This window comes from Megalopta genalis, chromosome 1 (genome assembly GCF_051020955.1).
Source record: "Megalopta genalis isolate 19385.01 chromosome 1, iyMegGena1_principal, whole genome shotgun sequence".
NCBI lineage: Eukaryota > Metazoa > Arthropoda > Insecta > Hymenoptera > Halictidae > Megalopta > Megalopta genalis.
Genome location: NC_135013.1, coordinates 30208225 through 30231653, shown reverse-complemented (window position 1 = coordinate 30231653; position 23429 = coordinate 30208225). Strand labels below are relative to the sequence as shown.

General features: G+C 49.5%; 1 protein-coding gene and 1 long non-coding RNA gene across 6 annotated transcripts in view; one reads left to right on the top strand and one right to left on the bottom strand.

Annotated features, from left to right (window-relative positions):
* The window catches only part of dpy (fibrillin-like protein dumpy), a 123312-nt gene that overhangs the window by 67903 nt on the left and 31980 nt on the right, over positions 1-23429 (bottom strand). For 2 of the 4 annotated variants that reach the window (XM_033466094.2, XM_033466095.2), the window contains exons 6-40: positions 22569-22816; positions 22243-22492; positions 20740-20985; positions 20484-20603; positions 19764-19897; positions 19393-19630; positions 19186-19308; positions 18962-19096; positions 18658-18891; positions 17722-18237; positions 17420-17605; positions 17096-17347; positions 16572-17003; positions 15947-16240; positions 15622-15870; positions 13538-15298; positions 13189-13377; positions 12739-13120; positions 12197-12612; positions 11976-12126; positions 11459-11711; positions 11074-11338; positions 10526-10989; positions 9824-10079; positions 9528-9722; positions 9262-9444; positions 8112-8756; positions 7835-8036; positions 7586-7761; positions 7248-7516; positions 6774-7176; positions 6457-6699; positions 5984-6121; positions 3902-4687; positions 33-2831 (exon numbers count right to left, since the gene is read on the bottom strand). In XM_033466094.2, the coding sequence (XP_033321985.2) occupies positions 33-2831; positions 3902-4687; positions 5984-6121; positions 6457-6699; positions 6774-7176; positions 7248-7516; positions 7586-7761; positions 7835-8036; positions 8112-8756; positions 9262-9444; positions 9528-9722; positions 9824-10079; positions 10526-10989; positions 11074-11338; positions 11459-11711; positions 11976-12126; positions 12197-12612; positions 12739-13120; positions 13189-13377; positions 13538-15298; positions 15622-15870; positions 15947-16240; positions 16572-17003; positions 17096-17347; positions 17420-17605; positions 17722-18237; positions 18658-18891; positions 18962-19096; positions 19186-19308; positions 19393-19630; positions 19764-19897; positions 20484-20603; positions 20740-20985; positions 22243-22492; positions 22569-22816 (13833 nt within the window). The remainder of the gene's footprint in view (positions 1-32; positions 2832-3901; positions 4688-5983; positions 6122-6456; positions 6700-6773; positions 7177-7247; positions 7517-7585; positions 7762-7834; positions 8037-8111; positions 8757-9261; positions 9445-9527; positions 9723-9823; positions 10080-10525; positions 10990-11073; positions 11339-11458; positions 11712-11975; positions 12127-12196; positions 12613-12738; positions 13121-13188; positions 13378-13537; positions 15299-15621; positions 15871-15946; positions 16241-16571; positions 17004-17095; positions 17348-17419; positions 17606-17721; positions 18238-18657; positions 18892-18961; positions 19097-19185; positions 19309-19392; positions 19631-19763; positions 19898-20483; positions 20604-20739; positions 20986-22242; positions 22493-22568; positions 22817-23429) is intronic. The other 2 variants (XM_033466097.2, XM_076525247.1) reach the window with 2 other exon arrangements.
* Positions 2779-23410, top strand: LOC143260275 (uncharacterized). Of its 2 annotated transcripts, none has more exons than XR_013034412.1 (13): positions 2779-2901; positions 6459-6706; positions 6785-7128; positions 7215-12620; positions 12778-13587; positions 13666-14049; positions 14141-15920; positions 16013-16242; positions 16685-17013; positions 17088-18752; positions 19175-19329; positions 19401-19657; positions 19774-23410. It is a non-coding gene; the product is annotated as an uncharacterized LOC143260275 (long non-coding RNA). The 2 variants fall into 2 exon arrangements; XR_013034413.1 differs by lacking the exon at positions 2779-2901 and adding an exon at positions 4890-6202 and having other exon boundaries at positions 16712-17013.

Genomic DNA, 23429 nt, shown 5'->3' with positions numbered 1-23429 from the left:
TTACAAAAACTCCCGACAAGAATGATCTTTACCTGGGAGTACGCTACAATTAGATGTACTCTGGTCGACTGTTAGGTTGAAGCACACGGGCCGATCGATCGGTACCTCGCATTTAGACTTATCTGTGCACGGTTCATCGGTTTTGCAACAACATCTACCATTCGAACAGATATCGCACCCTGAACCGGGCGTCGTTGTTTTAGATTGTTCGGTTGTCGAGTACACTTCTGTAGAGTACTGTTCGGTCTTTGTTGTATGGTCTGTGGAATATGGTTCGGTTGTTGAAGTGTACTCTGTTCGATAGTGATCGGTTGTTGTAGTGTATTCTGTAGAATACGGTTCTGTTGTTGTAGTGTATTCTGTAGAATACGGTTCTGTTGTTGTAGTGTTTTCTGTAGAATACGGTTCTGTTGTTGTAGTGTATTCCGTAGAATACGGTTCTGTTGATGTTTCCGTAGAATGCGATTCGGTTGTCGAAGTAAATTCGGTAGAATACGGTTCGGTTGTCGAAGTGAATTCGGTAGAATACGGTCCGGTTGTCGAAGTGAATTCTGTAGAATATGGTTCAGTTGTCGAGGTGGATTCTGTACAACACGGTTCAACAGTTGGAATGTGTTCACTCGTAAAAGGGTTTTTGATTGTTGAAATTTGTTCTGTATAGTGTAATTCGGTTGTTGAAGATGTCTCTGTAACCTGTTCGAACATCGAAGTTGTTGTTGAAGTTTGATCGACGACCTCTTCGGTGGTGCTCGATGGTATTGTAAAGTGTTCTTCAGTTGTTAAATAATATTCTGTTGTCGATGGCTTTTCTGTGGCATACTGTTCAGTTGTTAAATAATGTTCTGTGGTGTACTGTTTAGTTGTTGAAGGTTGTTCTGTAGTGTACTGTGTAGGTGTTGAATACTGTTCTGACGTAGAAGATTGTCCTGTAGTGTATGGTTCAGTTGTCGAATATTGTTCTGTAGTGTACTGTTCAGATGTAGAAGGTTGTTCTGTAGTGTATTGTTTAGTTGTTGAAATTTGTTCTGTAGTGTATTGTCCAGTTATCGAATATTCTTCTGTTGTCAAAGGTTGTTCTGTAGTGTACTGTTCAGTTGTCGAATATTGTTCTGTTGTCGAAGATTGTTTGGCAGTGTATGGTTCAGTTGTTGAATATTGCTCTGTGGTGTATTGTTCAGTTGTCGAACGCTGTTCTGTAATGTATGGTTCAGTTGTCGAAATTTGTTCTGTAGTGTACTGTTTAGTTGTTAAGTAATGATCTGTTGTCGAAGGCTGTTCTGTAATGTATGGTTCAGTTGTCGAAATTTGTTTTGTAGTGTACTGTTTAGTTGTTAAGTAATGATCTGTTGTCGAAGGCTGTTCTGTAGTGTATGGTTCAGTTGTCGAAATTTGTTCTGTAGTGTACTGTTTAGTTGTTAAGTAATGATCTGTTGTTGAAGGTTGTTCTGTAGTGTACTGTTTAGTTGTTAAGTAATGATCTGTTGTTGAAGGTTGTTCTGTAGTGTACTGTTTAGTTGTTAAGTACTGATCTGTTGTCGACGTTTGTTCTGTGGTATATTGTGTAGTTGTTGAGTACGTTTCTAGTGTAGAAGGTTTTTCTGTACTATGCTGTTCAGTTGTTGAAGGTTGTTCTGTAGTATGCTGTTTAGTTGTTGAAGGTTGTTCTGTAGTATGCTGTTCAGTTGTTGAAGGTTGTTCTGTAGTATGCTGTTCAGTTATTGAAGGTTCTTCTGTAGTGTATTGTGTAGTTGTTGCAGGTTGCTCTGTGGCGTACTGCCCACTCGTCGAGAACTGTTGCGTAGTTCTATCAGTATAATACATTTCAGTTGTAGATCCTAGAGTCGTCTCATGGATCAAAGGATACTGAGCAGTGACAGTAACAACTGTCCCATGCTCTAACTCAGTAACTTCGGTTTCTAGAGGATACTGCGCTGTCACAGTAATTAAAGTAGCCTTTTCAGTAGTCGTTAGCTCGGGAGCTTCCGTAACGACCTGCGTTTCCGTCGAATGTTCTTCGAGCACAGAACTTTCGGTGGGAATTAGTGGAACAGTCGTCTCTTGAGATTCTGTAACATGTATCGGTGTCTCGGTAGTGTGTACAGGAATAGCCGTCACTGTGAAAACCTCTTCCACAGGAGACTGTGACGAGTGTCTGTCAAAAGTAAGCGGCGTCACTATCACAACGTTATCCGTCGTATTTTGAGACGCCGATTCCGTCTCTACCGTGCTTTCGGCAGTCGTGTGTTCGTTACTTTCCGGCCGCAAAGTTGTCGCGATCTCAAAACCTGTTGTCTCTGCTGCCTCGCCAGTCGATGGCATAGTCGTCATAGTTACAACCGAAACAGTTTCCGTGCTTTCTTCCGAACTACCGGGACCGGTGTGTACCTCGAACGAGCTACCAGTGGAAACAGTACTGTCCGGGACAATGGTATGTACTGCGACGCTCTCGGAAGAGCTTTCGATAGCTGTAGTCGCCGAAGTGGAACCTTTCTCTACACTCGAAGACTGTGTGCTTTCCTCGGCGTACGAAACGGTCGTGGCCTCCTCGAAAGAAGTCACAGTGCTAACTGCGAGCTGTGTGGTCGTCGATAGTGTAGATGTCTCGTTGTATTCTAGTGTCGAGTGTTCAACGACGGGCGTAGTGTTAGTGTGAACGCAACGTTCGTCTGAATCGTCGCAGCCGCAAATTGGCCTGTGTGCTTTAACGCGACACCGAGCTACCGATTGACAGTGGCCGGCGCAAGGATCAACGCAGGACCCACCGACACAGGCTTCTGTGTCGTTGCAGTCGTCGTCGGACTCGCAGCGATTGTCGGGCCTATGCTGAGATGCTGCGGATACAAGACAATATAAACAACAGTAATCGATACATACAGGCGATACGAAGAGAGACTTAAAAGGGTAAGAGAGGCTGAAAGAGAACGTATCAAGCGTTTCGTTACGAATTAGAGTATTATGCTACTTATCGTACTGTGCGCTTCCTCCAATATAGTAAATCTACGAATTAAGGTATCAGTCGGCATGCTCGCTTAATAACAGACAAGCTAATCGCTCAGAAGTGTTCATTGATTAGATCTTTACAGAGACAGATGTAACGGAGAAAAATAATCCTTGAACAGTGACAGGACATCGGCAGAGTAGAGCAGGAGAGTAATATAGGTATTGGGGCTGGGTGAAGAGTTGTATCTGTGACTTTTGGAACCTGAAACGCATTCTCGTTCAGACAGCGGAGCGCATTGCGCGATGCCAACGCCGCGAGCCTGGGAGACTTCGACGCGCGGCTAAGACAGTGCCTGGAGACTTCGACGCCCGGCTAAAGACAATGCGTGGAGACTTCGACGCTCGGCTAAGACAGTGCGCGGAGACTTCGACGCGCGGTAAAGACAGTATCGGGACATACGTACGCACGGCGATAACGGGAGACTTTATCGCGCGACACAGTGGAATATTTGAGCAATCCAGTCGAACAAAAACGAGTTTCTTCATTGAGAAAATTAGTATTCCATCGAAGCGACAATTTAGTCTCAAGCTGGATCGCTGAAATATGTTACTGTGGCTGCTAAAAACAACAACAACAACAACAAAAAAAGGAAGAAGGTGTCGCCGTGCTCGGAGCGCTGTTAAGACAATCGAAAGAATCGTTCCGCTGTCTGAACGTTCGGAAACCTGAAAAGAGTAGCAATCGGTATTGTCGGTGTGAGGCGTAGATGCGAGTAAGAGTCGTAGACAGATCCGTAGGCGAGATGCCGGTAGACATTTGTGCGGACTAATCCAGTGGACAGTGAAGAAGAGAAGAGAGGTAGAGATAGAAGAGTGTGATAGAGAAAGTAGTACAGAATAGAATGATAGATACAGAGAAGAGTGAAAGATAGCGAGATAGGTGGTGAGAAATGGTGTTTACCTTTCATGCATCCGTATTTAGTATCTGGCACAAAGCCGGGGGGACAGAACTTGCAGATAGGCTTGTGCTCCTCCACGTAACAGGGGGCATCAGCCGGACAGGTGGAGTTTCTGCATGGGTCCACGCAGCGATAGTTGCGGCACGCCAAGTCTGGAGAGCAGCCACTGTCTCGCAGGCAAATGGAGAGGGAGGGATTGCAGTTTTGTGTGCATATGCAGACGGGACGGTGGTCCAGGACATCGCAGGTTTTATCGGCCGGGCACGGTCTTTTCTTACGGACGTTACAGGGGTTCTGGCATTTCCCGCTGACGCACGCGGCGTTCGACGGACAGTCGAAGTCCCGGTCGCAGGTCAAGGTGTCGGGGCCGCAGGTCAGCTCACCGAGCTCGTTCAACACGAAACCGTACTTGCAGACGCAGGTGGGCCTGTGTTTCCACACCTGACACCTCTTGTTTACCTCGCAGCTGTACTGGGGGCTGAGACACGGGTCCCGGCACTCGCCGGTGCGCGAGTGGCACGCGAGGCTCTCCGGGCAATCGTGATCGGAGGAGCAACCGATGCTCGGTGTAGGTCGGGGATTGAGCGTGTCGCATTTGGGATCTGGATGACAGGCCGTGTGGGGCATGCCGATATAACACTGCGGACAGGAGCAGCGTGGCTTGTGCAGAACCACACGGCAGAGCGCGTTGATCCCACAGGCGCCGCGCAAACCGCACGGGTCCACGCATTGCAGATTTATGCAGGCTTTTTCATTGGGGCACTCTAGGTCGCTGGTGCATTCGCGCTCTAATCACATCCCCCGGAGGCGTATACACATATTTATAATTTTGTTGATGTTTGGTTGGTAGTTTTTTTTTTTTGTTCAGAGTTCGTGGTGTCGTGGTGAATTTTATATATATATATATATATTTTTTTTGTCGTGTCGGTGGTGGGTCGGTGGTAGGTTCGGTGGTGGTGGTTGGTTGGTGGTGATGGGAGCAGGAAAAAAAAAGAAAAAAGCATTTATAAGAACTGTGAAAAGAAACTTTCTCACAAATAACATAAACCACATGCTTCTTGTATTTATAATACGGAAATAGTAGGGTAGCTCTGTGAAGAAGTAAATAATAGAAAACGAACTTCACACTATTTTCCGATTGAAATCTGATCTCTCTTCGCCGAGAAACTGTATATGTATATACATACTGTGCGTACATATATATACGTATCTGTATATTCATATATATATATGTAGATATTTGGCAAGCAGCGATATTTACAACACAAGCCCCCACAGATCTCGAGAAAATAAGAGGGGAAAAAATACAAATGTAAACAGTGAATAAATCCAGCAAAATAACAAGCATGGGTATATGAGAATGTCCCTTTCGCAGTTCCCAATCTGTATTAATCGTTTTAAACCTATTATCTAGAGAAACGGATTCATCAGCGTGTTTCACTGTAAATGTGTACCTCTCTCGTTGCAATCGAATTGCCAGTCTACATGATATACTTTTTTTGCTTTACTTTTTTTTCTCTTTTCTTTTTGCTTTTCGACATTATTGCAGGTCTCATTGGCATTATTCGTACTTTTTTTCTCGACTTTCTACGGTATTCCTCAAGACAGATTGGATACTGAAATAAACATTCTACATATGAATAGTTATGTGTGAGACATGTGTGAAACGTGTATCAACTTTGGACACATTATGTACAGTATGCCTAGCTATGTAGATAAATATATGTACAGGTATAATGTAAGACCACATTGTCGGGTAAAATCCAGTGTCTCGTACGTGTACATACGTTACGTACGCATACACGATTACGAACAAAACGGAACAAGCTATGTATAAAATATATATATAGAGAGAGATATATATGTATAAGGTAATCCGTTGGTCCAATCACATCTGTCTCTCGATTGTTAACGACTCACTGGATTAATACATCTATGTATTACTTCAAGTCCTACTATAGACGATACATGGTTATTCTACGGACCATGTTCCTCTGATCGTCAGTATTGCTCGCTAGTCACAAATGCTGTACATGGAATTAATTCGATCTGCCCGGTTAAACAGTTAGTAGGCCGTCTCTTACCTGTCGTGCACTCGTCGTCCGGCGCACCGCTCGTACCAGGTGGACACCGACAGACGAATATCGTGCTGTCCCTGATGCATTCCGCGCCCTTTCCGCAGCCGTTCGTGCGACAGTCACCTAGACTCCTATCTATGCTACCTGCAATCAGAAGCAGAAGACTATTGTAGTTACATTCCACGAGAAACAATATGTTCTTCGGTGTCCTCCTACAATTCGACGGTAAAAAAATGTTCGATACTATTTGACAAGATTTTTAGCTACTTTAAAAAAAACAATGAAATCCTTCATCGAACGGCCAAGTTTTCTTTTCTTAAAAGTTTGCATCTTCTCGAGATGAAATTTCTCAAACGCTGCGGGGAAACAAATTAAATGTTAGACATCATGACACAGAGAAGACTGCATTCTCCCAATGAACCTCGTATCTTTTCGTCTTTAAAGACTTATAGTAGTCATCCTTATGGCAAAATACTTACAGCTGTGCATAGGATCTCCGAACGGGAAGTTAGGTGGGCAATAGCACTGCGGCTGGTTCTTGTAGATGCGGCAAGCAGCATTCAGACCGCAGCGAGTGTCTTTGCAGAGCTCCCCTCCATCGCAGATACAAGCCTGATGAGGATCTCCTTGGCATCCAGGATCGCAGGTGCATTCGAAGCCGTTCAGAGTCTCTCTGCACTTGGCGTTCACGCCGCATGGTCTCCTCAAACACTGGTCACCACCTAGAAAGTATAAAAATCCCGATAAACAAGGTCCTCATATCAAAATCATGCAAGCTCTAAGAAACAACCATTACCTTTCTTGCAGTTGATCTTCGGGTTTCCGTAGTGTCCAGGTGGACAAGAGCACTGCGCCTTCCTGTTGACCACTCTGCATTGAGCGTTAAAGCCGCAGACACCGTGCTGCAGGCAAGGATTGGTGCAAACGCCATCCTCGCTGCAACGTTTGTTCGCTTCGCAGTCATCGTCCCGATGGCACTCCAGCTGGTAGCATTCTTGACTAGGCTCTCCCTGGAAGCCTTCCGGACAAAGGCAGACCGCGCGGTGATTGGACACGCGGCAAAGTGCGTTGATTCCACAAGGCGAGCCATTCGCGGAGCAGGGGTCTTCGCATTGATTGCTGATGCAGGATAATGACGACGGACAGTCGGAGTGAGTGCGGCAGCCGATCAGACACAAGCCTCCGTCGCAGACGTAGCCCTGCAAGACACGGTGAATTAAGAATCTGCCTCTTCTAGGTGCAATCTCTGTGCCGGCGATCCTTTGCGTACCTTCGGACACGCGTTGTTGACGTCACACTTGATGCGGCATTTCCCAGAATGGCAATTCTCTCCGCAGGAGCACTGTTCCTGGCTGGAGCAGCTCGTCGTGCAGAATCCAATCTCGTCGCACTCGCAGGACCCGTCGCAAGGGATCATCGACTTCACGCAGCTGATCAGAGCGTTGCCGTAGTAGTTCGCAGGACAGCTGCATTGCGCAACGTGGTTCACCACGCGACAGCCGGCGCACTCTCCGCAAGCCTCGCCGCTCGCACAGGTGTCTGAAAAAAGATTCGGCGATAAGAATCGTATGGCAGATCGATCGAAAGACTCGCACTATTGACACTCACTCCTGCAGTTGTTGTTCACGCAGGACTCGTCGTTCGGGCAGGTGTTATCGCTGCGACAGCCGATGTCGCAGAGCCTGTTCTGGCAGATCTGATTGGCCAGGCAGTGGTCGTCGCTGTTGCAGATGGCCTTGCAGATTCCGGCGTCGCAGCGTTCGTCGCTGAGGCAGTTCGCGTCGCTGCAAATCGGATTCCCGTGTAACAAAACCGCAACGATCTCGTGCAGATCGGTCGAATCGTTGGTGGTCTTACCTCCTACACGTGGCGTAACAGGACCGGCCGTAACAAGTCTGACCGGTCGGGCAGTCGAGCTCGGTCGAGCAAGGGAGGAACGCCTGCTTACATCCAATTAGAGGGTCTCCGCCGAGCGGAGCAGGACAGGCGCATAATTTCTGATGATTCACGACCGAACACTTGGCGTTCACTCCGCAGGCCTCGGGAACGGAGCACGGATCTGGAGAAAACAACAACAACGACCGTGAAGCAGCGGGAAATCGAGGACCGAGGACAGCTTAATCGCGTCTCCTACCTTGGCAGTGGTTGTTGATGCACGCGTAATTCTCCTGGCACTCGACGTCCGCGCGACATCCGACGACGCAGACCAGGCCCTCGCAGATCTCGCCGCTCCTGCAATCTTCGTCTCGCCTGCACAAGGACTTGCAGACGCCGGTCTGGTCGCAGCGTTCGTTACTGAGACAGTTCAGGTCCGAGGAGCAAACCGGTGTGCAGATGGTTCCGATACAGGCAGTTCCCGTCGCGCAGTCCCTGTTCGCTTGGCAAGCGGTTCCAGGCGATCGCAGACAGGCTACCTTCGCGGTGGGGTTCGGGATGAATCCCGCGGGACAGGAACAGGTTGCCCGCTGATTGAACACCGTGCACTTTGCGTTCGGTCCGCAGGGTGTCGCCTCGCAGGGGTCGATGCACTTGTGCGTGATGCAGGCCTGGTTCGCGTTGCAGTCCTCGTCGGCGCGGCAACCGAACGAGCACATGTTGTTGAGACATATGTGACCCAGGAAACAATCGTTGTCCAGCCTGCAGGTGAGCAGGCAATTGCCGCGGACGCATTTCTCGTTGAACGCGCACTCGTTGTCCGTCACGCAGATCGGCAGGCACACGTGGTCCCGGCAGGTGTTGCCGTCGCTGCAGTCGGCGCTGTCTCTACAGGACACTGGCACTGAGAAGAAGTCGGTTCAATTAGTTCTTCGATCGATCATCTAATTCTCTAAATGTACAATCTAATGTGCCAAAAATCTTTGCAATGCACAGAACTTTCAGTTTAACTGATTGGCTAGTTTTGGTAATATTTTAATAACAATAAATGGCAATATTTAGGCAATAGTTAAAGATAATTTGTTAAGAAATGGCGATTGAAATTTTAATGAAAGCCGAGTATATTCGTAAATTTTAAGATGTTTCGAATATTTGGAGGCCAAGACGAAATGAAACGAACGAATAAAAAAGTATAAATAATTATTATGAAAAAATTGTATATAAGATCGCAACAGCTAGCGGTTGAATCGAACAGAATGCAGGACTTTAAAAAATATGAAGGCGATGCTAACTCGTAGCGTGCAAGACATCGTTACCGCGCCTATCTCTCGCATGCCTTGTCGATCGTCGAGAGATTGAAATTATACAAGAGCTAACTGAATAAGATATTCAGAGAATAGTAGACTCACGCCTGACGCACTCCACTTCCGAGTTGCCGGTGAAGCCCGCGGGACAGCTGCACTGTTTGATGTGGCTCCTCACGTCGCACTCGGCGTTTATTCCGCACGCGGCTCTGATGTTGCAAGGATCCAAGCATTGTCCATTCAGGCACACGTCCGATAAGTTGCATTCTTCATCCGACTGACAGGACGCTGCGGGAATTTCGAATTATGTAATTTCACGGTTGAAAGGATCCTCCGGACAATGCGTCGATCGTCGGGTATACTAGACTCACGTCTGCAGATTCCCTCGTAGCAATAAGTATTCGGCGAGCAGACCGCGGCCGACGAGCAAATCACCGGCTTCGGCCGACAGCCTACACTTAGGCTGTTCGGATCGCCCTCGTAATCCGAGCGACATTGACACGTTGCCGCGTGATTGATAGCGAGACAGTCGGCGTTCGGGCCGCACTGGGTCCGCGAGCAAACATCTGCAACGACAACAAGAAACCGGGATCGTTAAATGCCGGGAATGCCGACTATTACGGTCCGCTGCCGGCTCGTTGCACCCGTTCAGGTATTCGATACGCACCGAAACACTTTGGCACGTTGTTGACGTTTATGCACTTGGCGGTGAGCGGGCAGTCGTCATCTTGCAGGCATTCGACCGGCGGCTGACATCCGCTGTTGTACGCATCGCCGACCATTCCCTGCTGGCAATGACACTTGTACGATCCCCTGGAATTCTCGCAAACCGTTCCCGGAGCGCATGGTTCGTTCTGGCAGTAATCGATCAACTGGCAGCCGTGGGTCGGCTCGCCGGTGTAACCCGGCTGGCACGTGCACACCTGAAACAAGAGCAATTATTCCAACTGGTCTACGATCTTCACATTCCTCCATTTTTCTACGACGACATAAAATCCTCGGACCAATGGGAATGACCTGAACATATTCGAGAAGGAAAGCAAGTCAACTGGAATGCCACTTCTGCTGAAAAGTATTCAATCATACAAATCAAATGTCTACCATTGCAACTATTAAAAACGTTCCATGTTTTACAATTTTTCTAGCAATTACATTATCACCACAGATGAATAAGTAATTAGAAGCGGTCTCACAAACCGGCAATGATAGATATGCTTATTAATAATGCTATTAATAATAGAAATGCTTTTGTTAACGGTAAAGGTGTGTCATGAAAGGTAGGATTTAACTTTAACGATCTCTACGATAATTCGTCGTTCAAAGTGCAGAGAAGTATCCGAACTAAATCTGAAGAAATTTCTATAATTACCTGGACGTGTCTTTCAGCGGAGCAAACAGCATTAACGCCGCAAGGATTATGCGCCAAACAGGCGATCCTGCACTTGTGCGTGTCGCAGATCTTCTCGCCGCTGCAGTCCTCGTTGCTGTCGCACTCGATCGGCTGGCATCCAATCTTGTCGTCCTTGGGATTCCCGAAGAATCCACCTTTGCAGGAGCACACGGCTCTGTGCTCATCCCCTCTGCACTCCGCATTCCGTCCACAGAGCACCACGTCGCAGACTTTCTGGCACTCCGCCTGTCCGATGTTATTCTTGATGCACTTTTCGTCGTAAGAACAGTCGTCGTCGGACAAGCAACGCAGCTCCTGAACACAGACATTATTGTGGCAGTATTGGAATTCGGGGCAGCTCGAGTTGCTCTTGCAAGTGGGCTGGCAGAGGCCGTTGATGCACAGTTGGTCGCCGATGCAGTCTCTCGTACTGCCGCAAAGTGCTGCAAAAAATATGGAACACGTTTATGTTGCGACGACGCTGTTACTGGAGGCGTCGTTCAAATCCTTTGCGGTTTTTTACCAACCTGTGCATATACCACCGTTGCAGGCCGACCCAGTTGCACACTGAGAGTCCGATTTGCAGTACTGGACAGGCGTGCATCCCAGATTCGGGTCGCCGGTGCCACCGGGTTGACAAGTGCACACCGCGCTGTGATTCAGCGGAGAACAATCGGCCCCTTGGCCGCAGACGTTCGACAGAGAGCAAGGATCGACGCATTTGTGATCGAAGCAGGCGTCCGAGTGACTGCAGTCGCTGTGGTAGTTGCACTCCAGGTGGATGCACTCGGACTGCAATTTCGGAAAAGGTCGCGATCAGAGATTCGAGTAGTCTTTCGCAATAGACTCGATGCAAAAATGCAAGACTATTTTTCGCACGCATGAACAGCTCGCATTCCGATTGGTACATACAGATGGATTTCCGGTGGTCTGGCCAGGACATCTGCAGTGTGGAGCATGATCCTGAACGAAGCATTCAGCATTCCTTCCGCAAATGCGTGCGGCGTCGCAAGGATTGGTGCATCTGTTGTCAATGCAGGCCGCCGAAATCGGGCAATCGAAGTCCGTGAAGCAATCTCCAGGCTGTTTGCAGCCGGTCTTGATGGGATCTCCCACGAGTCCGTGCGGGCAGACACAAGCGTGCGAACCTTCCGTATTTTGACAGCTGAAAGAACATCGTCTCGTGAGAGAATTATCTTCGTCGACTCTATGGGTCCTGTTTACAGCCGAGTCTGGTTTATAAGACCGTCTCAAGCATGGTCTTAAGACACGATCTAGATCAATCAAACGCAAATAGGATCGTTTTCGCGAAGGCAGAACTTGAGATGATTCTCAAGAAAAATCTCGAGAACGGACATTATAAATCTAAACGACCTTATAAATGAGACTCGATGATAAATACGGCTTTCAGAAATCGACTGATAGTTACACAGCTGTGGAATGACAAGGGTTCTCCAAGCACTCGTTCACGTCGACGCAAATATCGCCTGCCAGAACAAATCCGGGGTAGCATTTGCAGATGCCAATGTGATCGGAAGCTATGCAGTTGCCGTATCCACAGTTCAATTGATTGCAGGGACCTGGAAATTAGCGTTCGAGAATCATACTGCTCTTAAATGCACAGAAAGATAATATAGACTTTCAACTCACTGCTACACTTGTTGGTATCCTGGTTGCAGTATTTATCCGTGGGACAGTCGTTGTTGGAGAGACACTCGACTCTGAAGCATCCGGAGGCGTCGCCGATGTAGCCAGGTTGACATTGGCAGGCGGCAGTGTGGTCGACGACACTGCAGATCGTGTTGGACCCGCAGTCGCCCAGGGAACAAGGATCGGTGCAGTTGTGGAGTATGCAGGCCTGCGAGTCGGGACAGTCTGCGTTCACGGTGCATTGATGAGGTATCACGCAACCTGAGCCCACAGGATCGCCCGCGGTGCCTTGTGGGCAGATGCAGCGATAGGATCCGTGGAGATTGACGCATTCCGCGCTGGAATGGCAGGGTTCGTCGTCGCACTCGTTGATGTCTAGGCAGTGTTCCGGTCCAGCGATGAATCCGTGACTGCATCTAACAAGGTCAGCAGAAATGTCATTAAGCATCAAAATGTATTCAGGAATATTAATAATGCGACCCTGGAGTGATCTCTCGACTATCGCTTCGAGGAAAATATTCGATATGCAATTGAATCTTTACCTGCACTTGTTATTGATGCACACTTCGTCGTCCTTGCAGCCGGCGTCGGAAGTGCAACCGACCTCGCAGACGCCATCGATGCACAGTTCTCCGGGCAAACAGTTGCTGTCGCTGTAGCAAATCTTCACGCAGATGCCATTCTTGCAACGCTCTCCCTGCGCGCAGTGGTTCTGCTCGCTGCATTGACACTGACAGAATCCGGAATCGCAGACGTGTTGGCTCGGACAATCTTGGGCTCCGTCGCAGCTGCTCGGTACTCGGACGCAGCCTTGCTGCGGCGTGGGGTTCCCGTGGAAACCTAACGGACACGTGCAGGTCGTGGCGTGGTTGGTGCAGCTGCAGACTGCGTTCGGTCCGCAGACGTCTTTGAAACTGCACGGATCTGGGAGAGGAAATCGTTATAGGAATCTGGCGACGAGGGAAACATTGACGGAAATTTTGAGGCGATACCTTGACACTTGTTGTTGATGCAGGACTGCGAGCTGGGGCAGTTCTTGTTGCTGCGGCAGCCCAGGATGCAGCCTCCGTTCACGCAAGCCTGGTCCAGTTGGCATTGACTGTGCGACACGCAGGGGGTCACGCATTTGCTGTTCACGCACTTCTCGCCGACCGAGCAGTCTGCGGCGGCTCTGCAGACAGCTGCAACAGAATATCAGATGTTAGAACCGCAAGTGACGCTGCACATCATAGGCGTCCGATCCGCAAAACAACGCGACTTCTTCCAGAGATGGCACAGGAAAGCTAGAAGCTTGGCAGATCTCTGGAAGTTGAACAGTTCTGAAGCTGCAACATGTCTCACCTATGCACTGTCCCTCGAGGCAGACGCTCTCGTCGCAGTCAGCATCGACGGTACAGTAATTAGAAACCCTGACGCAGCCGTCTCGAGGGCCCTTGGTGGAAGGAACAAAGTTGTGAATGCACTTGCAGGTTGGCTGACCATTGATGAGCTCGCAGACAGAGTTGGCCCCGCAGGCATCCTCGCAGGGATTGACGCATCGATGATTATGACAGATGGAATGCACCGGGCAGTCTTTGCCACTGGCGCAGTAGCCTTCGGGCTGGCAGCCTTTCACGTAAGGATCGCCAACGAAGTTCGGCGGACATTGGCAGACAGGATTGTTCGACGGTCCAGGTACGCAGACAGCGGACTGGTGGCAGGGATTCGGATGGCAGGCTTCGAGGGCAACGCACTCCACGTCGGGAACCGGATTAGGCCGCAGACCAGGAGGACACTGGCAGATCGCTCTGTGGTCGTCGGCGATGCAGACCGCGTTGACACCGCAAGCGTTTTCGTCGCAGGCGTCGTAGCAGGTGTGGGTGAGCCTGTTGCAGAGTTGCGTGGGCGGGCAATCGATATTGTAGACGCAAGGAACCGTGCGGCAGCCTTTGACCATGTCCGTAGGATCCCCAGCGAAGAGACCAGGCGGGCATTCGCAGTTGGCGACGTGATTGTGGACGATGCACAGGGCGTTCGGCCCGCATGAAACGAAGTTGCAGACCGGCTGACAGCTCAGCAAACCGTCGTGCGTGCTCCTGCAGGTCTGGTCCTCCGGACACTCGCTGTCCGTCGAGCACTGATCCTTCTTCGGAGTCTGGCATCCGTGGCGGTCGTTAGGATTCCCAACGAAGCCTGGCAGACAGTCGCAACGTCCCCGGTGTCTCTCGGCGACGCACTGGGAGTTCACGGCACAGGTGAAGCTGCGGCATACTGACGCACACTTGAGGACTCCCAGAGCATCCGGTCGGCAGGCTTCGGTGGCGTGGCAGTCGTCGTCGGAGATGCAGTCGGGCACCGACGGTTTCTCGCAGGAAGACAGTATCGGGTTCCATTCGTAACCGTCTTGACACTTGCAGGTGGCATGGCCCGGGATTATATCGGGCTCGCACTTCTGATGAGCACCGCAGACCACCCTGCTGCACGGATCCACGCATTCGCGGGCGCCGTTGTCCAGAACGATGCAGAACGAGCCTTCCTTGCACTCGGAGTTGCTGTTACAGCCTGGTGTTATCACAGATGTCGACGGCTGGCAGCCTTCTATCAGGTTGCTGGGGTTCCCTTGGTAGCCGTCGATGCACAGGCAAGAGGACACGTGGTGCTGCGTCACGCAAAGCGCATTCGGTCCGCACTGCAGCTTGCTGCAAGCGTCCACGCACTTCCGCACGCCCTTGCCGACTTGGAAACAGATCTGTTGAGGCTCGCAGTCGAGATCGTTCGAGCAGTGACCGTGAAGATGGCAACCTTTGCTGAGGTCGTTAGGATTTCCGGTGTAGCCCGGTGGACAGACGCAAGCTCCGTCTTGGCAGACCGATCGGGGACCGCATCTGACGTCGCTGCACCGGTTTATGCACTTGCCGTGCACGCAGGTGTAGTCGAACGGGCAGGGCACCGCTTCGCTGCAGGTGCAAGATGCTGGGTCGGTGCAAACTCCGACTTGAACTTGCTGGCAACCGATGAAGGGATTGCCGAAGAAGCTTTCCTTGCAGCGGCAGTCGTAGCTGCCGATCGTGTTGATGCAGACTGCGTTACTGCCGCAGGCGTTTCCATTGCATTCGTTGATGTCTGGAGAAGCAAAAAACGTATTCTGAACCTTTATTTTTATCTTCTTTTAAATCTTCTTCTAAAATTCTGTTCTCTTGTCATCGATATTGAATCATTTCAGTAAATAGTAGGCATACGATAAATATAACTTTTCTTTCTCCTCTAAGGAATCATTATAATCGAGAAAGATCTAATCATTGTAACTGCGAAGAGAATGGTATGGCAAAGGATTAATATGTACGTCAGTGCTTGGCAAGATAGTAACAGCTCAGCGAAGATCGTTAACGTTGGCTGTCCAATAATGCTGCGTCACCTTGAAGCAAGAAATTATGATTTATACAAACCATGACATTGGATGTAAGGGTTCCCTGCGTATCCCGGAGGGCAGAGACACTCGACAGCATTCGGTCCAGCGTTGCAGTGCGCATCCTTGCCGCACAACGCAGTGGAACAATCAGACTTCTGTTGCACGCCGCAGCCATGGTAAGGATTTCCTGTGGTACCTGGGTTGCAGACACATTTGGAATCTTGCGGGCCGTATTCGCAGTGAGCGTTGGAACCGCAGCCAGGGTCACAGGTGGCAGGTTGAATCGCTAAACGATTGTAACAGTCGTTAGTAATAAGAGTAACAATTGGCGCTGATGTAAGTTGTGAGTGCTGTACGCTTACGCGGCATGCAAAGCAGGTCCGGATTTCCGATAAAGTAAGGATTGCAGACGCATTTGTTGGTCGCAGGGTCGCAAGACGCTCCCACGCCGCAAACAACACCTTCGCACCGACGCTTGCACCTTCCACTTATGCATACGCTCGGCTCTGAGCAGGGTACTTCCGGCGAACAGACGTCCGGAAGACACTGGCCGCCTGGGAAGGGGTTGCCCATGAAACCTTCGATGCACTTGCAGGTTGGCCCGCTGTAGCTCACGATGCACTGCGCTCCGGAGCCGCACACGAAGCCGTCGCACTCTGTAAATGCATTATCGATGAATATTATGCTATATGCGTATGCTATATTATTCTTATATTATAGAATATATAATTATATTCTTATATTATTATATATAGTTATTACACTAGATTGTGGATATTATGCATTTATGACAAAAATTGACAGTAGACAGAGCAAAAGTGTCTACGAATTACAATGAATTAATTTCAGCTTATTTAAATCACTGATGGAGTGAACAAATTTCTATATGGATTCTGTTTGTTGTAACTGACACAAAACAATTTTTATTTTGCATATAGACTCACAGACTAGTTAATACATTCTTTAACGTATCTTCTATGTACTTACGAGAAACACATTCGTTGTTCTTTCCCTCGACGAACCCGATCACGCACCTGCACCAAGCGGCGTGCTTATCGGGTTCGCAGTACGCATTCGGTCCGCATGGTATGTTGTCGCAGGGGTTCACGCATGCACCGTTCACACAGGCGAAAATGTTGTCACAGTCGTCGTTGGAGGAGCACTCGTTCTTCGGTACAGCAACCCCTGTGCAACCAGCACCGTAAGGATCGCCTACTGTTCCTTTCGGGCACTCGCAGATATGGTCGCCCTTCGTGTTAATGCAGTACGCGCTGTGTCCGCAAGGATTGTTCGCGCATTCGTTCACATCCACGCAGCCATGTTGCGGGTCACCCTCGTAGCCCGCCTCGCACATGCATCTGGGTGGGTCGCTCGGAGTACATTTCGCGTTGATACCGCAAGGGAACCGATCGCAGGGATCTGAAATTGCGTAAAGATATAAATTAGATCATTCGAAAGAAATCTTCAGGTATAGTTTATAAAAAGTGTATATTGTTATCGCAGGTACTCACTCTTGCAGAGATTTCCGTCAAGAGCGTCCGTGTAAAATGGCGGCGGGCAGACGCACTCCCCAGGCTGCACGCATTTCTCGTTCGCCTTGCACTCGTTGTCACTGGTGCATCTCTTCTGAGCAGGCGAGCAAAGTCCGTTGTAAGGATCGCCGCCGTAACCGTGCGGACAGACGCATTGATGAGAACCCGGCAGATTAATGCACTCCGCTCCGTAGCCGCATACTTGATGTCCGACGATGCACTCGTTAATATCTGACAATTACACGGACACTCATTAATATCTATTAACTGCGACACAAACAGAAGAAAATCGAGCATACGTACCATCGCAAGAACCGTCGGCCTTGGTCGTGTAACCCTTAGGGCAAGCACAGTAGCTGACTCCACCTGCGATCGTGATGCACTCGGCCCCACTGGGACACTTTTCGCCCTTGGAGCAACCGGCCAGCATGCACTTTCCGTTGACGATCTTGTACGGTGGCTGGCACTGGCACTCGATGCTGTTGCATTCTGCAACGACACAGAGTCGTTAATACAACTGATTAGCGCCGCGATCAGGAGTCTCCTAGTCCGCCTCATTATCGTCGACCTTGGGACACCCCATGACATCAAGTTACATTTCTTACCTTCGCAGAGGGAGAACGGGTTTCCATTAAATCCAGGCGGGCACTGGCACTCGTAGCTACCGGGCAGATTCTTGCAAATGGCGTTCACGCCGCAAGCAGGCTTGTCCCTGAGCTCCATACACTCGTTGATGTCCCTGCACTTTCCGGTCTCGTGGTCCCGCGTGTATCCACGCTGGCAAATGCACACGCTGCTGCCAACGAACTCATCCTTGATACACTGTTCTCCTGCTGGACAAGGCGTGCTGGGCCCGCAAACGTGTGGGGCCTTCGATTCCTGGCAGCCGCCGCTGTAAGGATCACCGGTGGTGCCGCTCGGACATTGACAGGAGAATGCGCCGGGCTCGTTGTTGCAGATTGCACCCTGGGGACACGGGTTGATGGCGCATTCGTCGATGTCCCTGCAGCCACCCTTCACTCCCGGCTTCCCTGTGTAACCGCTGCGACAGAGGCACGTTGCCACGTCGTTCGACAGCATGCAGTGGGCGTTCGGTCCGCAAGACAAGTCCTCGCATGGATCTGATCATGCAAACAAATATTGCGAAGTATAAATAACTGTGCACGATGCGCCGCCTAACGTTTGCGACCCAAATGTCTTCGTTGTCTTTCAAGATACGTCAAATGTTTTACGGATAACTCTGAATGATTCGATGTCATAGAAATATTTGCCTTTATGTTAACATTTTTAGAGATGCCGAGGCCATTGCCAGACTCTACAACTTATTAACTATAATTGTTCAAGGTCAGGAAAGGTCACGGACAGAACACAACGGATAAGATGTAAAATACAAGAGCGGGATATGTTGATATTAAAAAGAATGAAGCTGATATTAAAAACGAGGAGGGAAGATCATTTAATGGGCAAATGTGAAAGATTCGTATTTGCATTTCAAGAAAGAAGATTGCCCGAGCATGCACGATTCCGCAAAGTGCACTCACGTCTGCAATCGTTTCCAACGTTGGGCTCAGGGCACAGACACCTCTTCTGCGGATCGCAAATGGCGTTTCCGGGACAGTCGCCGTCAACTTCGCAGGTAACTATGCCCACGCACTTGATGTAAGGATCGGGGTCCGGTATGGTGCCCTCGGGACACGCACACGCGTAAGACCCTTCCGCGTTCGTGCATGTGGCGCCGTGGCCACAAGCGTCGTGTCTCGTGCATTCGTCCACGTCTGCAATTAAAAAGCGACATCCGGACACGGCCCTCCTGGAATCCGTTAAATTAAAGGATAGAGCACGTACCTAGGCACTGTTTAAAAGCGTTTCCAGAGTAGCCGGGCTTGCACTGGCAGCTGAATCCTCCCAAGGTGTTCGTGCAGATCGCGTTCTTGCCGCAGCGGCCGGAAGGTCCGTTTACCGCGTCGCATTCGTTTATATCTGTTTATCAAAAACGATTAAAAGCAATTTCTTCGGTATCATCTTACCATTGGTCCCGTTTTCTTTTTGTTTTCAAAGTGGACACTCACCGACGCATCCAGCTGCAATGTCATTCGGATTGAAAGTCCAGCCGTCCTCGCAGATGCAATAGGCTTCGTGGCCGTCGGCCTTGCAGTACGCGTGGTCCCCGCAGGTGACCTCGTCGCAAGGCGCTGCAATAAAACGCGATCACTGTAGGCAATCCCTTGTAATTGCCATGTAGCGACGAGCGACAATAACGCGGAGCGTTAATTCACCTTTGCAGGGTATGTGTGGTGGCGTGCCGACGAACCCGGACTCGCACTCGCAGTGGTAGCTTCCTCTGGTGTTGGTGCAAATCGAGGAGGGCCCGCAGGGATTCGAGAGACACTCGTCCAGGTCCGTGCATTCTGCGCCCGTGGCCTTGAAGCCGTTCTTGCAGAAGCACTGGCCCTCGATGCACTCGGCGTTGTTCACGCAGTCGAAGTTCGACTTGCAAAGGGTCGTCACGTCGACCTGCAAATTCCGTTCAGAGCAATCTATGTAAAGCTGTTTACTTTATGTGCTACCAATAACAATTGTAGTATCAATTGTTGCTGTATTCGCTACGACAAATTCTTCATTCACGATGAATAAGTAATCGAATTACCTGTTCACAGGCGACTGTCGGACTGGGGTTGGCACTGTACCCCGGTGGACAGACGCAGGTGTATCCAGGATCCCCGTTCTTGCAAATCGCGTACCTTCCGCAAGGATTCTCCAACGCCGTGCACTCGTCGATATCTGATCGTTGTTCGAAAAATCGGCATTATTAAAGGAAGACGCGCGTCTGACACAGCGGCCGGGAAACCAGTATTATAGCGGACTTTATACAAACGATGATTTATACAGTGAGAAATGCGTGTTCGAATTTCTGTCTCCCAATAATGCGTTTCCTGTTGATTTCACTATTATGCACACTTCTGGCCACAAATAATACACAGTTCAAAATATATTATAAACACGCGCGCAGCGATCAATCGATCGATCGAAAATAGATATTTCGCTTCGATAAGAACGCGAGAGGAAGTACTAATAAGAGAAACACTTATTGGAAATTCAGAAACGTCGAGCATCGTTATTGGTTAATTATGAATCGTTAAATATTCATAAACGGACTGCGGATCTCGACGAAGTTTCTCGACGCGAGCTAACATTTCGATTCACTTGCGTTCGTAAGAATTTCAATAGCAGAAGAACGAGTCAAAATCGTCCTTAAATTCTTTCGATAGTTCTTGCAAATCCGCGAAATCCGCAGTCGTTCGGAAATGAATCTTCTAGCACCGTGTTACTGGATTGTAGGAGGTGATAGTGAGTGTCGGTAGCTAACCGCTGCATCCCTTAAACGGGTCGCCGGTGTAGTCCTGCTTGCAGCTGCACACGAAGCTGCCGATCGTGTCGGTGCACTCGGCGTTCTCGCCGCAAGGGTTTCTCTCGCATTCGTTCACGTCTGTTAATCAACACGGTTAATCGCACGGTGAGTATTATTAATGATCGCCGGGGGGTGTCTTAGTACGGCGTCTTAGAAAAAGAGACTGAACGATAAAAAAACGAAAAAAAAAAACGTTACGGGGGTAAAGACTGACTTTCGCAGAGTGTTAGTCCTTGACCGATGAAGCCCTGCGGGCAGATGCACTTGTGCGATCCGGGGACGTTGATGCATCTAGCGTTCGCCGCGCATGCATCCGCTCGACCGCACTCGTTCACGTCGATGCAACCGTGGGTGGGGTCCATCTGATAGCCGGGCCTGCATCTGCACTCGAAACTACCCTCCGTGTTCACGCATTCGGCGTCCCCGCCGCACGGCGAGCCCTCCTCGCACTCGTTTACATCTGTTAGTGACGGTTAGTCGCATGTTTTACTGCAATTCTCCTGATCGTGCTCTGTTCTCCCGAAGAAGACGCCGGACAGTTCAAGCTCGCAACAGCTGTTCTGTTGCTGGACATTCGGGACGTCTTAAAGACGTCTTCTAGACGCACAGTTTCGTAACGCAAGACGTTCGGAAGACGTTCGCAGGACGTTCGTAGAACGAACGTCCATTAAGACGTGTTCTTAAAGACATCTAGTTTAAATCGTAAGACATCCAGACCAGAATTAGCCGCAAAATGGACGTCCTTAAGACGTCGCGTGCTGTCTGCGGGCACCGCGAGATTCTTCGTTCGGAAGACAAAGCGCAATCGTGCTATGCGAATGGCGTCCCGTTGCCACGAGAAAGCCAAAACTCGCTCGCGGCAACGAATTTGTTGCACTGTGAATGTTAACGCGAGCGATATTATTAACGAAGCGTGGACACTGTTATTCGAGGAATATTCATTCACTCGTAATCGTTCTCTATGTACACAGGGATCCTTCGGATTTCACGTTCACCTCACTTACCGTCTCGTGAATGTATTAGGTCTACCGGAAAGCTCCGCGCGTTTCCTGATTACAGTTACCGCTACCGAAGTACGCTCGGGAAGCATTAAATATTTATCGGTGTACAGTACCATTTCGTAATTTACGCAACGTAACGCGAGCAGAAGATACTGGTCCACAAGGTGCATCACGGCGCCCGGTGCGTATCGAATGAATAGCGGCGTGGCACTTCGGTTCGGCAAGATCGGAAAACCAGTTTATGTCTCATCCTTATCGTGTTTATCTTATTATTTATCTCATTACGTACGTTACGCGGTCTCCTTATTACCTTTCATTAGGCTATCGCCGCGGTTCGCTTCCTCCTCGGCTAAAGCGCGCGATATGAATTTAGATCGTTCATATAGGTAAATGGCGTCGTTAAATAAGCAAATACTTAGGCACGCGGTTCGTTTTACCGTGCTACAGGTGTGCACGTCACGAACGAATTTTCTCGGTGCCGCGGACAAGAGGAATGCGCGTTGAATTCTAATTAACGAAGGACTTCGGTTCTCGATTTCGATCCGGAAGACTTTCGAGCGTGGCGCGCACGGAGTCGCGAAGAGCAGGGATTGTTAGGACAGAGTTTTCCGGCAGACCCGACACACAATGGCTAGGCCAAGGATGTCGTCCTAATTCGTGCGGACACACGTGGTTACACCATATCGTTACGGATAATTAGTAGCCGCGCTACTCACCGTGACAGCCCAGCCAAGGATCGCCGCTCATTCCTTCCGGGCAGGAGCAACGGAAACTGCCGCGCACGTTTGTGCACAGAGCTGAACGACCGCAAGGGCTGCGCGAGCACTCGTCAATGTCCACGCATTCTTCCTCGGGATTGCCGTTATAGCCCTCCGGACATTCGCACCTGTGTCCGCCGGGCAGATTCACGCAAAGCGCGCCCCTGCCGCAGCTGCCCGCGTATTCGCATTCGTTCATGTCGATACACTGCCGGGAAAATCATCGCGAATCGATTAGCCGGCAAAGGAAATCGCGCCGGAACAATCCCGGCCCGGATACTCACGCTCTCGTAAGGGTCCCCGGTGAAACCCTCTCGGCACGAGCACGTGTAGTTCCCAGGTGTGTTCTGGCAGATCGTGTTGTCGCCGCACGCGCCAGATATCTTGCACTCGTCCACGTCCTCGCAATGCACCTCGCCCACGCCGATGTACCCCGACTTGCACTTGCACAGGTACGTCGACGGCAGGTTGCAGCACTCCGCGTTCTCCACGCATCTCGCGGCTAGCACCGGGTTATCGCACTCGTTGATATCTAGAAGCACACGGCCACTTGTCCTGCGGATGCTACTGAACGAGCTCGGAAGGTGGTGCCAGCTCGACGGAAACACGATTCTTTTCCTTTGATACTTTCGCACGATTTTGTAGACTCGAGTCGTAGCTGGTGCTTATTTTTGTGAGTCACTTTGTAGATATACTTTTTCGATATCTTTTATAGCGTAAAATCCTGTTCGCGAAGTACTGGTTTTTTTTATGTTTAGGTAGGTTGTTGTATATATTTTTAAATATCGTCGCAAGTGCAACGTTTGATTGATTCGTCGAGCACGGAAAATCGACCCCTAAATGTCCCACAAAATCAGAGTGATTTAATTCACGAAACTAGTACGTTAAAAATCGTAGAGAATTCTAACTCTGTTGTATTCGATACATCCTAATGGAATTCAGTTTGTAGAACATTTCAGAGTATATTGCAATAATCAGTGTCATGCGTATGACGTGAGAAAAAATTCAAGAAAAGAATGTCTGCATCAAAATCAAAATTGTGGAGACGTGAGAAAAATTTGAAAATATTTTCATATTGTGTACGACTTAAAAAAAGTATTAAAACGAGAAAAACGTTTTTATCCGACTTGTGTTTCTTATTATAG